Here is a 13434-nt window from a genome sequence, read left to right as displayed (position 1 = left end):
AGTATTGTCAAATTTCCTACACAGCAGTTGAGAAAACAGGTTTTTGAGGTCAAGTAAAAAAAAAAAAATAATCTGGATGCAAATTCAACAAGTCATGCTCACACAATGAAGAGAAAAAAACAACATAATAAAAGCAGGTCAAAACTCTGAAGATGAGTCAATAAATATGAGCCTGAAGAAGAAACTTACAATCAGATGAGAATTTCTGTGGATGTTTTATTCAACAGGGTTCCTGAATTATTCACTTTACATCACCTTTACTCGTCTAATATCACAGATTTCTGTTCACTTGTTCAACTCAAAAAGACTTTTGTGGAATCATTTTTAATGTTGAGTTGTTCCTCCCTCTACAACACGAGATCTGAGGGGGTGGGGAAAAAAAAGAGCTTGAAAATTCAGGACAAACTGACATGAACTGAGTGAAACATCAACAGCAAAGTTGAAAAGGAAGTCACCAGGTGATCCAGCTTCAATACTTTAGAGTCTCCTGTACCTGGTTTCTCGTAAAAGAAGTAAATTGTCTTAATGCACAAAAAGAGGAAATAAGAAATAATCCACAAAGAGGAAAAGAAGTGATCTGATTTTCACCTTCTGAGCGAAGCTTTGCCGGCTGCAGCTTGTCCATAAAAATCAGTCGAGTCCTTTGAATCCAAAATAAATCCAGAAAGACGCAAGTTTCTTAATATTCCTGAAGTGTTTGGTTTATAGTTGCGATGCAGCTTGACGAACTCTTTGTGCTGTCAGACCTTTTATTTATTTCATTTATTTTTAATGAAGGATTGAAGTAAGATTGTCCGTCAGTTCGGCAAAATTAAACACTCTGAGGCAGAAAAAGCAAACAAACCTGAAGACGCTGGACCGGGGAAAAAACACTGCTGAAGGGGGGGTGTTGGGGGGGGGGGGGTCATTCGGGTGGCGGTGAAGGGGAATGTCACGTCTTTGGGAAATTCAGTTTTGTTTTTTTCTCCTGATGTGGAAATGCGGGTCAGTCGAGTCGCCCTCATTTTAAACCTCGTTCAGAGTCGCTCACAGTGTTCGTTAAGAAAAGTCTCTCCGGATTGTCCAACATCTTCGTCCTTTGACATCATGGTGAGTCCAGAGTTCAGTCCTGTTCAAGTGTGCTGAAGGAAGAATCCGTCTTTTTTATATTTTTTTTTAAACCAGAACACCTCAGTTTAGTGACGCCTGACCTCCATGAGCCCGAAAAGAGGCAACGAGCGTCGCTCCTCCACAGACAGACTTATTAAATAAACATCTGCAGTCACAGGCAGGTCGTGATCACATGGGACGCATTTCTCAACAAGCCTGGAGCGCCTTTTCTTAAACTTCACCTCTTAAAAAAAATAATCAAAAAACCTCAAAGTCCTACAGGAGAAAACACACAGACTTCTCTCTGAAGTTTGGACTTTTCTCCAGTGAACAAGATGATCACAGAAAATAATAAAATCTCAAATCTGAAGGTTTCATGAAAATTCATCAGGACTAAATGAAATGTTTCTGCAGAAGTCGACATAAAAAGTATTAACGGTAAATTTTTAATTATTTATTTATTAAGATTGTCGATGATCCGATTGTTACTCTTTTTGCTTCCTGGACCTTTTTACTTTTCCTCTGGCTCTCAGTTAATCACAGGTCCTGTTCACACTCTTCACTAACGTCCCTCCTGGGTGATCGGATCACGAGGGGTCGGCCTTAATGCCAGGCGTGAACGGACCCCGAAGCATCCAGGTTTTATCTGTCGCAGCCTCGTTGAGAACTGGGAGATAATAATAATAATAATATTAATAATAATGATATTAATAATAATAATGAATATAACCTCCCATAATGACACATTTAGTCTTCTCAAACGTAAACAACAGACTGGAGCTTTAATGCAAAGTGTGAACGCTGTCACTCAACGTCATGTTGATACCAGGAGGAAACACGCGTCATCGTCTGACATCGTTTGAAGGGTCTTATTTACATTTTACTCAAATTCAAAATAATCACATTTCTCTTTCATTTATTTGTCTTGAAGCTAAAAGTCATAAACGTGAAGCGCGTTGGGCTGCATGCTTGTAAATATGCCGCTGAGGCGTCTCTCAAAGCTCCCGTGTGATCGTGACCTGAAGCGACACGTTGACCTTTAGGTACCTGGACTCTACGCTCACTCATCAGGCGTCTTTAAAGTCTTTTTTTTTTTTTTTATTTCATCTCGGCGGCTTCTTTCTCCTCACAGGAAGTCAAAGCTCCCCTCCGCCAGCGTGTGAAAAATCAAAGCTTCGTCTTCAGCGTGCCGGTTTGTGTCTTTGGATGTGCAGCACCACAGCAGCTCACGTGATCAGGGACTGGTCTGTAATGATGATGGGGGGCGGGGGGGGGGGGGGGGGGGGGGGGGGGGGGGGGGGGGGTGTTCCAGAGTGTCACAGCAGGTCCACAGAGACCGTCTCACCGCCTCTGCTGGCTGTAGACGGGGAAGGCCAGCGTGACGTTGAGCGAGTCGTTGTGTTGGACCAGCGACGTGTGTTGGTAGTGCAGCACGAGCTCCTTCAGAGAGCCGTACAGGTTGTAGGGCTCGGCGAAACCATAGCCGGTGACCGTCTTGTTGATGACGCAGTGTTTCACTTCGTTTTCCACCCTGAGAGAGAGAGAGAGAGAGGGCGAGAGAGAGAGAGAGAGAAACGTCCCATCATCAAACACGATCAAAGAGTGATTTCCTGATTGAAGAAGTGAGAGAAGAAGAGGCGACTCTTACACCACAGAGCAGGCGTAGCAGCCCGGCTTGCTGCTGTCCCGGATCAGGAATGTCCCGTCCCTCTTCCCCCGGAGCAGAGACTCCGCCTGGGGTCTGTTGATGTTTCCCAGACGCCACAGACGCTCGTCGTGGTGAGGAAGGTCCTCCTCATCCTCCACCATGCTGTACTCACTGCGAGGACGAGGAACATGTTAGCAGAGGACACACACACACACACACACACACTTTTGAAAGCCAGTGGCGCCCCCTGGTGGACTCAACATCTAACAAGACATGATGGCTGCTCCCTAAGTTTCCAACTTTCCAAATCCACAGAATAAGTTTTAAATTTCCTCTCGGTGACGTGACGTGACGTTAGAACACGCTACATGAGGGCGCAGTTCTCTTTGCTACCACAGGGGGGCAGAAAACAGTCAGGAATCTTTGGGCACATTTACAAACTTACTCCTCTGTGGTTTCGTTCTTCAGGCCGAGCCACTCGTTCAGCTTCCTCTGACGGACTCCTTTCTGAGTCAGCCACCTGAAACACACACACACACACACACACACACAGGTTAGCATGATGTGTCAGACAGCCGTGTTGTGTTGTGCCTGTGTACTTCCTGGTGGTTGTGGGTTTCTTACATGAGGTACTGGTCCCTGGTCTTGCGGAGCTGGATCAGGTCTGGTTTGATGCTGTTCATCTTCTTGTCGATCTCTCTGTAATCGGCCGCCTGTTTCTTCAGGTCCACCTCCAGGTGTCGCTTACTGTCCACGATCTCGCTGATCCGAGACTTCAGCTTGTCGTAGTTCTCCATGATCCTTTCAAAATAAAAGCGTCATAATTCAGTTTGTTTGTTTTTTAATTCAGCACAGACGCCTCGCTTCCACTCTCATCAGTCTCCTGAAGGTTTTTGATGTGAGCTGCATGTGAGCGGACTCAAACATCCAAACGTATTAAAACTGTAAAAAATAAAAGTCTCCTCTGAATGTTTTTATTTTTCAAAGTTTGAGAAATGAGGATCAAACACTCAAACCTAAACTCTCCATCGGGTACGTTCATCCTGCAGCCTCTGGTGCCATGGCAACTGGGGCCCCCGTCATGTGTGTGTGTGTGTGTGTGTGTGTTTTTAAAGAGAAAGATCTCACAGTCACAGTTGCCGTGGTAACAGCCTACCTCTGGATCTCCTTGTCGTTGCCCTCTCGACGAAACTTCTCGATGTACTCCTTGCTGAACCGCTCCTGCGTCTGACACTGCTCCTCGAAGATCTTTATGGTCTCGTTGAACGCCTCGATGGCCGTCCGCTTCATCTGGATCTCCTGCGGGACGAAGAGGAGGATGAAGAGGAGGATGAAGAGGAGAGTCGGTTGTATTTCACGTCGTTTTTTCTGTCTCAGATGTTTTTTCTTTTACTGCACGGCGAGTGATGGAGGCGCCGTGTAAACGTAAAAAGGTTAAACTTTACGTTCTTACTTTTTACGTTTCTGTACTGAACATAAAACGTCGACAGACTAAACCTCTCTCGTCTCGACACAGCAGAGGAGTCAAACATCTTCACACTCAATCAACGACTTTGGGAGTTTTTGCATCAATCAGTGACTCTCAAATGGAGAAAACTACGCCCCCTAGTGGTACGTCAGAGAAACAGTCTCGTAAGTGTGCCGTGTGATTTTCAGTTTCAAATAAAAAAAACAACAACGACATGATTTCTGCACGTTTGAGGTTTCTGTGAAACGATCGATTTAAAAACGTCAGGAGGTCGTCGTGTGAGGCTGTGATGATGCGTGGTCGTGTACCTGCGAGGTCCGGGTGTACTCCTCGTACAGTCGGTCGTACTCTCGGTTCTTCTCCTGGTACTGGAGGTGGTACTCGTGGAGCTTCTTCCCCACAGCTTCGATGCTGTCCTCCTTCACCACCTGGTCCTAAAAAAACAACAACAACATAAAACATCAACAACACGTCCGACACGACTCGGCAGCTGGACGGTGGCGAGAGGATTCTGGTCTGCACACCTGCTGATGTTTGGAGACCGGGTAGAGCAGCTTCACGTCCAGTTTGGGGTTGTACTGGGCGAGCGACTCGTGGCGGTAATGGTTGATGAGCTCGACCACGGAGCTGAAGGTCAGAGGGTCCGAGAAGCCGTACTTCCCCTCCCGATGGAAAATCTTGATCAGCTTGTTGTTTCCCCCTTTCCTGAAGGATCGGAGAGAAAAAAACATCTGTACAACCGAACCGGCCAATCACGTCTCCTCGACTCCTCAAACAGGAAGTCGAAACTTCGTCAGACGTAAATGACGTCAGTCATCGCTGGGCCACGACACAAAGGTCAGAGGTCAGCGCTCTCAGAGAAGAACTGAAGGACAACAAATACAATTCAGCGGAAACTTTCTTCAAGACCGCAACAAAAATAATCTGGCTAATCTGTGCGTGTGCGTCAGACTGGCGAGGGCTCAACGAGTGAGTGGGCGTGGCTTATCCCCGCTCGCGCCTCTTGCAGCAGCGGCGGCGGCGGCGGTGGCGGCGTACTCACCTCAGGGTCAGAGTGTAATCTCCGTGCATCTTTGTGGAAGCGTCTCGGACCAGGAAGGTGCCGTCCGCCGTGTCTCTCAGCTTCTCGTTCACCTCCTCTCTACACACACACACACACACACACACACACGGTTATACAGAGAGTAACATCATAAATCTGGGATTAAGTGTGTGTGTGTGTGTGCGTGTGCGTGTGCGTGTGCGTGTGTTACCTGGAAATGTCTCCCCAGTACCACTCGGCGTCCTGCAGTGAGATGCTGTTGTTGAAGCTGCAGGACGGAGCAGGAGTCGGAGGTTTGACGGGTTTCGGAGGCAGCGCTGCAACAACGACAGAGAGAGAGAGACACCATCTTTAAACGTCACGACGTGTTTGTTTATTTTATTTCCTTTAACCAATCACGTCACCAGGACTGAACTTAGTGACGCGCTGCTGTTCATCCGAGCCGACTGACAGTCGCAGGACGAGCGGACGCCAGACAAACATCTTTAACTCGTTGGTTTTTTTTTGGCGTCTGCAGAGATTCAGAGCGTTAGCAGCTCGTGCGTTACATCATGCGTTTCCATGGCAACGATAAACTTGTACCGTCTGCCGTGGCGTCCCGTGTGTTTTTTATAACTCTTTGATGACAGTTATTAAAACATCAGAGATCAGACTTCGACCCCCCCCCCCCCCCCTGGAAGAAATCCTCCTCCACGCCTTCATAACCTCCCGTGTGGACGACACTCCTCCACGACCTTCTACACCAAGACACTCAGCGTCCTAATTTGCCGTCTGCTCGGCAAACCGAGAGGCGTCCAAAACGGCCATGTGGGGGCGCCATAAAACCGCTAAACGATTCTTTAGGTTTGATCGTTGAAAGATTTTTTTTTTTCCGCTTCAGAACTCGACGACAGACTGAGCGTGGGGGTGAAACGCTCCCGATCAAAGAGACTATTAAAGAATCTGATTCGACCTGTAACGGCTCAGACGGTCGTCCTGAGACCTGCACGGGAAAATAATCCAACTTTGTGGCTTTGAGGAGAAAAATCAAACGACAGCGTCGAAGAAGAAAAAAAAACAAACTGCAGCTCAGCCGTCTGTTTTGTTTTCAGACTCGAAGAATCGAAACGTTTAGAAAAACGCAAACTGTTTAAACGTTAGTTCACATTTTGTTTTTTTGCACATTTTGTTCTCGACCAATAAAAACGTTTGAATAACCAGCTAGCTGCCGCAGCACACTCGACTACATCTGACGCAACCACTTAAACCTGTTGCACATAAGATCACGTTGCTCTGCTGAAGCGATCTGCTGTCAAACCTTTAAAAACTATTTATGTTTATCAGATAAAAAATAAATAAAATAAAATCCTCTAACTGCAGAAACGAACGTTTGAATTCACAACATTCAGCATCAAAACACAATCTGACAAAAAGCCTTTCAGGATCGTCGGCTGCAAAAACCCCGGACAGACTTCCAGCAGGTGCAGAGTCCTGGGTGGACCGCTCCAGGTTCAGGTCTGACCTCCCTACCTGGACTCTGCATGTGAATGTAGCACAGGATCTTGTCTCGTCCTCTCAGCGGCTCGGCCTCGGCCCTGCCTCCCTCCTCTCGCTCCATCTTGGCTTTTCTAAACCTGCACACACACACCTCAGAGGTGAGTCTGAACCCGCATGGTCTCACGGCGTCCCCGCCTGCAGCCGGGGCGCTCCGGTTCTACCTCGGGGGGGAAAAATAAAAAAACTGACGTCATCCGGAAAGAGACGCGTCCGGGCGATTATCTCCAAACTGATCTGGATTTTTTTTTTTTTCTTTCTTCTGTCACTTCGTATGAAAGAAGCAGCGATGACAGAAAGCAGCAGGATGTGGTCTGATCCTGAACACGGATCCTCTCACACGCTCACAACTCTCCTCTCTCTCTCTCTCTCATCCAAATCTGCAGCATCGAAAATTTTAACACGACGTAACTTTCCCTCTTTCTGTCCGTCTCTCTCTCTCTCTCTCTCTCTCTCTCTCTGAGCAGCAGCCGCGGTTCAAAGCTCAGGAGAGCAGCTTGGAGATGTGTGACATCACCGCTGCCCCCAGCCAATCCCGCGATGGCAGTGATATCACCGAGGCAACTCCCCCCTCCCCTCCCCTCCCTCCGTCTCCTCTGCTGCATCTCTCAGTGTGTGGACGGATGATGTCATCGTTACAGTCTGACCAAGCGCCTGGCGAGCGCTCTGACTCACAGCCTGAACCAGCGAGCGACCGACGGACAGAACGAGAAGCTGCAGATCCACGGATTTAAAAAAGAAGGAAAAAAAAAAAAAAAAAAAAAAAAAAAAGGTCCTTTAAAAATTTATTATTTGTCCGTTTTTAGTCGCAGGCGGTGCATCATCTTAACCTGCTTCCGCCATGTCTGCACGCCTCCGTTCAGGGAGACCACGACCACGACCACGACCACGACCACGACCACGGGCAGTCAGACGCAGAGAGCGACCTCTGAGAGACGTGAAGACGACGAGGGTTTCTGAGAGATTCTGCCGTTAATCCACCCCGACCTGAAAAAACGGCTCATCCTCGCCTTCGTGACCTCCCGTCTGTGACCCAGCAGAACCCCGAGACAGGTTCTACACGTCCAGAACCAGGACCACAAATCACCCCGATCAGATACAGAATCAGATACGTCCTCCTCCTCGCCATCCATCGAGAGAAACCAAACAAATACTAAAATCAATCTGAGCTTCAGTTCAACCACGAAACATCCGACCTCTCGACCCGTCAGGGTGACGGACCCGGTGTTACACGCCGTTCAGAGGAACGCCGTCTGAGTCAGACTGACCTTCAGTCTGTAGCTCACGTCACATGACGGAGAGAGGCCGCTCGCCAACGCTCCTCACACACACACACACACACACACACACACACGCACACGCACGCACACGTACCTGGAGCAGCCTGGTGAATGTTGAGCTCGCTGTTTATCAGAACCTCCAGGACCTGGACCAGAGGATCCAGACCGGACTCGGACCTGAACGAGAACACAAACAGAAACGTTAAACGGCATCACGGAGAGACGGAACGAGGAAAGGCGGTCCTCGCAGGTACAGTAAGACAGGTGTGTGTTTGTGACTGACCCGGCGGTCTGTCTGAACAGCAGCGGGCTGAAGCTCTCCGCCAGGACTCGGGGGCTCAGCTGGTTCCTGGAGCCGTGCAGACAGAGGCGGGCCAGGTGGCGGACCACGCTGAGGAGCGTCAGGCCGTACTGAGCCGGGCAAGACGGCGAGCTCGCCACTCCCCGCAGCACCTGGGCGCAGTCCTCCAGATCCCGCACCTCTGCAGGGACGGACAGGAAACACAAACGGTTAAAAATAGAGTCCACGAACTACAGGATGGACAAGAGGAAAGGGGGCGGGGCTTAATCTGACCTTGCACGGCTTGCATCATGTCGCCCTGCAGCGACGCGGGGAGCACAGGACCCGGCAGATCCTGCAGAAACCGGACCACCCCGTCACACAGGGACGACACCTCCAGCGGCTCCAAGTCTGAAAACAAACAAACAAAGATCCTCTATAAGATCCTGGTGGGACAAAGGGGGGCGTCCCTAAACCTTAAAGACCACAGGTGGACCTGACAGACCTTCAGACCAGCAGGTCCTGGTCCAGGAGGATTAACGTGCTCCTCCTCCTCCTCAACATCAACATTTATTTTCAAACAAATAAAAGCAGAGCGGACGCCGATCTGTGGAGCAGCCACAGCCAATCAGGGAGCTCGATGAGTCTGTCGTCACAGATTCTGGTCTGCTGATAAATAAAGATGTGAATCTGGACTCAAAGGTCTCAGATCCTGGTCTTACCTGTGTCAGCGAGCTGCCGGGTGTCCAGACCGCCTCCGCTCAGACTGCGATACACGCCTGGACTGTCCTGACCTGCAGCCACACAAACACCACAACACGTGAACACACACACACACACACACAGGCAGGTGTAGATTCTATACGGCGCCACGTCACATCGTTGTGATGTCATCGACGTGTCGTGTTGATACCTTTGATCTCTACGGCCTCCATCAGTCTGCTGAGGAGGGGCGGCGCCGTGTCCGGGGGTCCAAACTGCTCCGGGAGGTCGGGCAGCACGAAGCCTGAAAAACACAACAGATTAAAACGTGTGGACGGAGCGGCGTCCAAAACGGGCGTGTGGGCGGAGCCTTGAAAACCGACGACCTTCTCCGGTCCAAACGAATCCAGGAAGGAACCTGATTGGACCTTTAAAATCAAAGCTGAAGGACACGAGACCAAACTGCTGCCGACTGAATGTGAAGAGCTTCAGATGTGGGAGGAGCTTATGATGTGGGAGGAGCTTATGATGATGATGATGATGATGATGATGAAGACGACTTCACAGCGTTTGAAAGGCTGATGGGTTTGTGATGAAACTTTAAATCAGAGTGGACTTTAAAAGTGGTGTGAAACACACACACACACACACACTGCCAGTAACACACACACACACACACACACACACACACACACACACACACACACACACACACACACACACTTCCTGTGTTCTCTGGTAGGCTGGCGGCAGCAGAACAGAGCTGAGATCTGTTCAGTCAGCAACCACAACCCGACCAAACACCAGCTCTGTGTGTGTGTGTGTGTGTGTGTGTGTGTGTGTGTGTGTGTGTGTGTGTGTGTGTGGGTGTGTGTGTGTGTGTGTGTGTGGCTGAGGAAGCAGCTGAAGGAAACGGAGGCGTGAGTCACATCGATCTGTTTTCAGGGTAAAAACTTCGCTCTAACTGGAATTCTTTTTTTTTTTTTTTTTTAAGAACTAAACTTCCGGAAACGTTGATCCGTGTTTTTAGATTTTTTACATCCTTCTTAAAACTGCAGCAAATATCAAATCAAGTTTTCTACTTTTGGTCAAAAAAAGATAAATTAACTTTTGTACTCACCCTCGGACTCGGAGTCCGTCCTCACCGACGCTGCGGACGGCGGTCTGGGTGGACGAGGCTTCGGCGTGGGCGGAGACAACCTCTTCCTGCCAACAAACTCCACGTACGTCCCCGGGAAGTCGCCTTTCTCCTGTCGAAAAAGAAAAGACGGGATCATCAGAGGAGCGAGAGGAAATCCGCCTGAAATCGTCCCCCGACACCCGACCAACGCTCGCCACCGATTGGCTCAAACTGTCGGAGCAGAATCAGGACGTTCGCTCTCGAACTCTCTCGTCAAGAATATTCCACGTTGGCGAGGAGGAGCCGGACGTGTTCTCTGTTGCCATGACGATTTCAGATGCTGTTTTAACAGTTCGTGCGGACGGGGTCGAAGGAGGTTTAACGCTCTCGCCGTGCAGCCAACGTGAAAAATCATCAGACAAATGTGGAGCGGCTCAACGAGCAGCTATCAGTCGTCGCTCCTCGCCGTGCACGGAGCGACGAACGACGCATAAGATCCGAACAAACAAACATGGCGGTCGTCGTACCTGCGTGGTCTCGTTGAAGCCCGGCAGCCAGCCGATCTCCGACGGCCGTTCCTCGGCTCCCACGCTGCAGTTGAGCGCCAGCAGCGCTCCTTTACTGACCAGCAGCATGTCGCCCACGTGCAGGTCGATGTCCTCGTCCCGCTCCTTCTTGTAGTCGTACAGCGCTCGGTACTGAAAGCCCTCGGAGCTCATCCTGACGGCTGTATGGCTTCAACCGTAACAAAAACTACTCGGAATATTTTTAAAAAAATACAAAAATAAGGAGTTTCTCTTTTCCTGAGTGGATTAGCGTGGAGAGTCTGGACTACGTGAATATGGCGTTTTCAGCTTCCTGTGTGTCTCTCCTGTCTCCATGTCTGCTAAAGTCCTGTCATCCCTCCAGGCCGAGCCGCAGGCGTCCAATCAGAGCGTCCTCGTTGTTCATAAACAGAAGTCTCAGCAGAGGCGGCGGCCACATCTGGGGAGGCGACGGGGGTCAACCTGCGAGACGAGAGCAGGGGGGGCAAAGTTCAACACGGATTCAGCAGCGTGACAGACAGAAACAATCGATCGATGAAAAAAAATCAATGGATCCCTTCAGAGCGAGAGAGACGGACAAATCCTCAAATGTTTCGACGGCTCACCGACTAATAAAAGGGCTTTTCTTTGTTTTTATTATTTTCCACATTATAAAGCAGCAGATCTTGAATTTCCCTCGGGATCAATAAAGTATATATCTATCTATCTATCTTAAAATACTGAAAATCAAACATTTTATTTTTGTTTTGGAAAATAAGGAAGCATAAACTTCTCTGTTTCCAGTCATTAAGGAAACACATAAACACGTCAATCTATTGTGTCCATACTTTGACAGGTCGAGTAGATCTATAAGTTAATATTTGACTGTGTGTGTGTGTGTGTGTGTGTGTGTGTGTGTGTCCTCTGCTAACATGTTTTACCTGTACTTTCACTTTCTGTGAGATCTCTCTGCGTCATATTTATTTAAGTATTTTCTTTTACAGATTTATATTTTTAGGTAGAAATCAAAGCAAAAGTGGACGTGAATAACGGACATGTCTATTTATCTTAATTATGATAATTACAGGTATAATTATTATTATTCCCTTTAATTATTTAATTAAAATTGTATTGAGGCTTTGGTAAAATGTTAATTTATAATAAAGATGGTTTTATGTTAAACATCCTGTAAACTAATAAATTAAAAGATAATAAATGACATGTGAGAACTGATGTATGAAGCTAAATGTTATTTATAATTTATCAGATATTTAGACATCAGAAAGTAAACAGAGTTAAAGATTTTTACGATAATTTTTTTTTTATTATTGACATTTTTTTAATTCTATTTTAGATAGTTAATTGTTTCTTATATTTTATTTTATTTAAGTTTCTGCTATTTTGGCTTTATTTCCCTTTGTCACTGTTTTTGCACCATGATAAATTCCTTGTTCTTTTTTTTATTATTATTCTGATTCTGATAAATAAATAGAGAAGAAAGAAACAATTAGCTTCCTTTATTATTTATTATTTTGAAACTGTTCGTGTAAAAACAGACTTAATATTTAATAAACAATGAAGTTTTAAATCGATTTCTTTTAAGGAAAAAACGGAACGGAAAGAAAAGTGTTCATTTCAAATTAAAATCGATAAAGTAAACAAATGAAAAGTTGCTGATTTATCCAGTTAGACTCTCTTACATGTAACATGTGAGTTAATAATAAAATAAATATTAAAATAAAGCCATTAAAGAAGAAAGAGAAAAGTCTCTTGAATCCAGGAAACGGGAAACGACAATGCATGCTAATGTTAGCTTAGCCTGTTAGCTCGTGTCAGTCTTCTCACCTTTCAGGGTTTTTTAACAGGTAAATCTCTGAGCAGAGAGAACAGCCGGCGCCATTGTTGAGCCAGGTGAGAGACACGACGTGCAGGTGTCCTCCGAACTCAAATAATCCGAAATTTAATCGATTATTTCCAAGAAAGAGACACTCGTGGATCCACCGTCTGAACCCTCTGATGCCAGCAACCTGTCAAATGACGAGATTAAGACTAGCACTTCCGGCAGGGACTGTCAAAGTAAAACGACTGTAAAGTTAATTTAACTAATATTATCTAAACATTTGAAACTTCTGTAAGGAAAATGCTCATTATTTAAAATGTTTATACCATTTATCTAAAAAAACGACCCACATATTCCACATAGACTGCACATTTAGCTATCTTATAAACATTATATAACACTGTGACGCGAGGACGTGGCAAATTCCGGATGCCCTTCAAAATAAAATACTCCTCGGGCACATGTGATGCAAAATTAATGCGTTGCAAAGACACAGCGACGAATTGGTGATAATTCACGAGGGGCTGCACGGTCACCGGTTCTTTGTCTGAACACGTGACCATTTTAAACACGGTTTTGTGTCGCCGTTTGGCTGCAGAGACCGTCTTTTGTGAGATTACAACCGATTACAGCTGGTCAGGGAGGCAGGGCCCTGACGTCACATCCGGTAACCTAGATTTTAATGCAGAGTGCAGCGCTGTCAAGACAGGGGACCATGGCAACAAAAGAATGTGTGTGTGTGTGTGTGTGTGCGTGTGTGTGTGTGTGTGTGTGTGTGTGTGTGTGTGTGTGTGTGTGATGGGGGTGTGCTATATTCTTTCTGTCCTCGTTCAGCTCTTACAGAAGCATCACAGTGAAAATAATGTGTGTGGATCATTTTCCGCCTGTGTTCGTGTTTATGTGTCAGT

General features: G+C 47.1%; 1 protein-coding gene across 2 annotated transcripts; it reads right to left on the bottom strand.

Moving 5' to 3' along the window:
- Positions 1–196: 196 nt before the first annotated feature.
- LOC306832778 (phosphatidylinositol 3-kinase regulatory subunit alpha-like) lies at positions 197–11193 on the bottom strand. 2 transcript variants are annotated; one of them, XM_079357727.1, is made up of 16 exons: positions 10690–11193; positions 10163–10292; positions 9254–9346; positions 9063–9134; positions 8635–8751; positions 8344–8542; positions 8155–8237; positions 5459–5564; positions 5248–5346; positions 4730–4910; positions 4514–4639; positions 3894–4036; positions 3362–3538; positions 3183–3257; positions 2738–2908; positions 197–2620 (listed from the first exon to the last, which is right to left on the bottom strand). In XM_079357727.1, exons 1-16 carry the CDS (start codon positions 10879–10881, stop codon positions 2431–2433), a joined length of 2154 nt encoding a protein of 717 aa, XP_079213853.1. In that variant the 5' UTR covers positions 10882–11193; the 3' UTR covers positions 197–2430. The 2 variants fall into 2 exon arrangements, with proteins under 2 accessions (XP_079213853.1, XP_079213854.1); XM_079357728.1 differs by lacking the exons at positions 8155–8237; positions 8344–8542; positions 8635–8751; ... (2 more) ...; positions 10163–10292; positions 10690–11193 and adding an exon at positions 6757–7143.
- Between the last annotated feature and the right edge of the window lie 2241 nt (positions 11194–13434).

The sequence above is a fragment of the Symphodus melops genome (genome assembly GCF_947650265.1).
Source record: "Symphodus melops genome assembly, chromosome: 1".
NCBI classification, from domain to species: Eukaryota; Metazoa; Chordata; class Actinopteri; order Labriformes; family Labridae; genus Symphodus; species Symphodus melops.
Note: the sequence above shows the minus strand (reverse complement) of the source record. Positions and strands in the feature narration are given on the sequence as shown.

What these genes read in the sequence shown, in the direction of transcription:
- LOC306832778 (XM_079357727.1), bottom strand. Translation starts at nt 10,881, where the DNA reads ATGAGCTCCGAGGGCTTTCAGTACCGAGCGCTGTACGACTACAAGAAG. An exon ending in CATTCACCAGGCTGCTCCAG is followed by an intron (nt 5,565 to 8,154) that starts GTACGTGTGCGT and finishes TCGTTGTTGCAG; the next exon opens with CGCTGCCTCCGAAACCCGTC. An exon ending in AAGAACGAAACCACAGAGGA is followed by an intron (nt 2,909 to 3,182) that starts GTAAGTTTGTAA and finishes TCGTCCTCGCAG; the next exon opens with TGAGTACAGCATGGTGGAGG.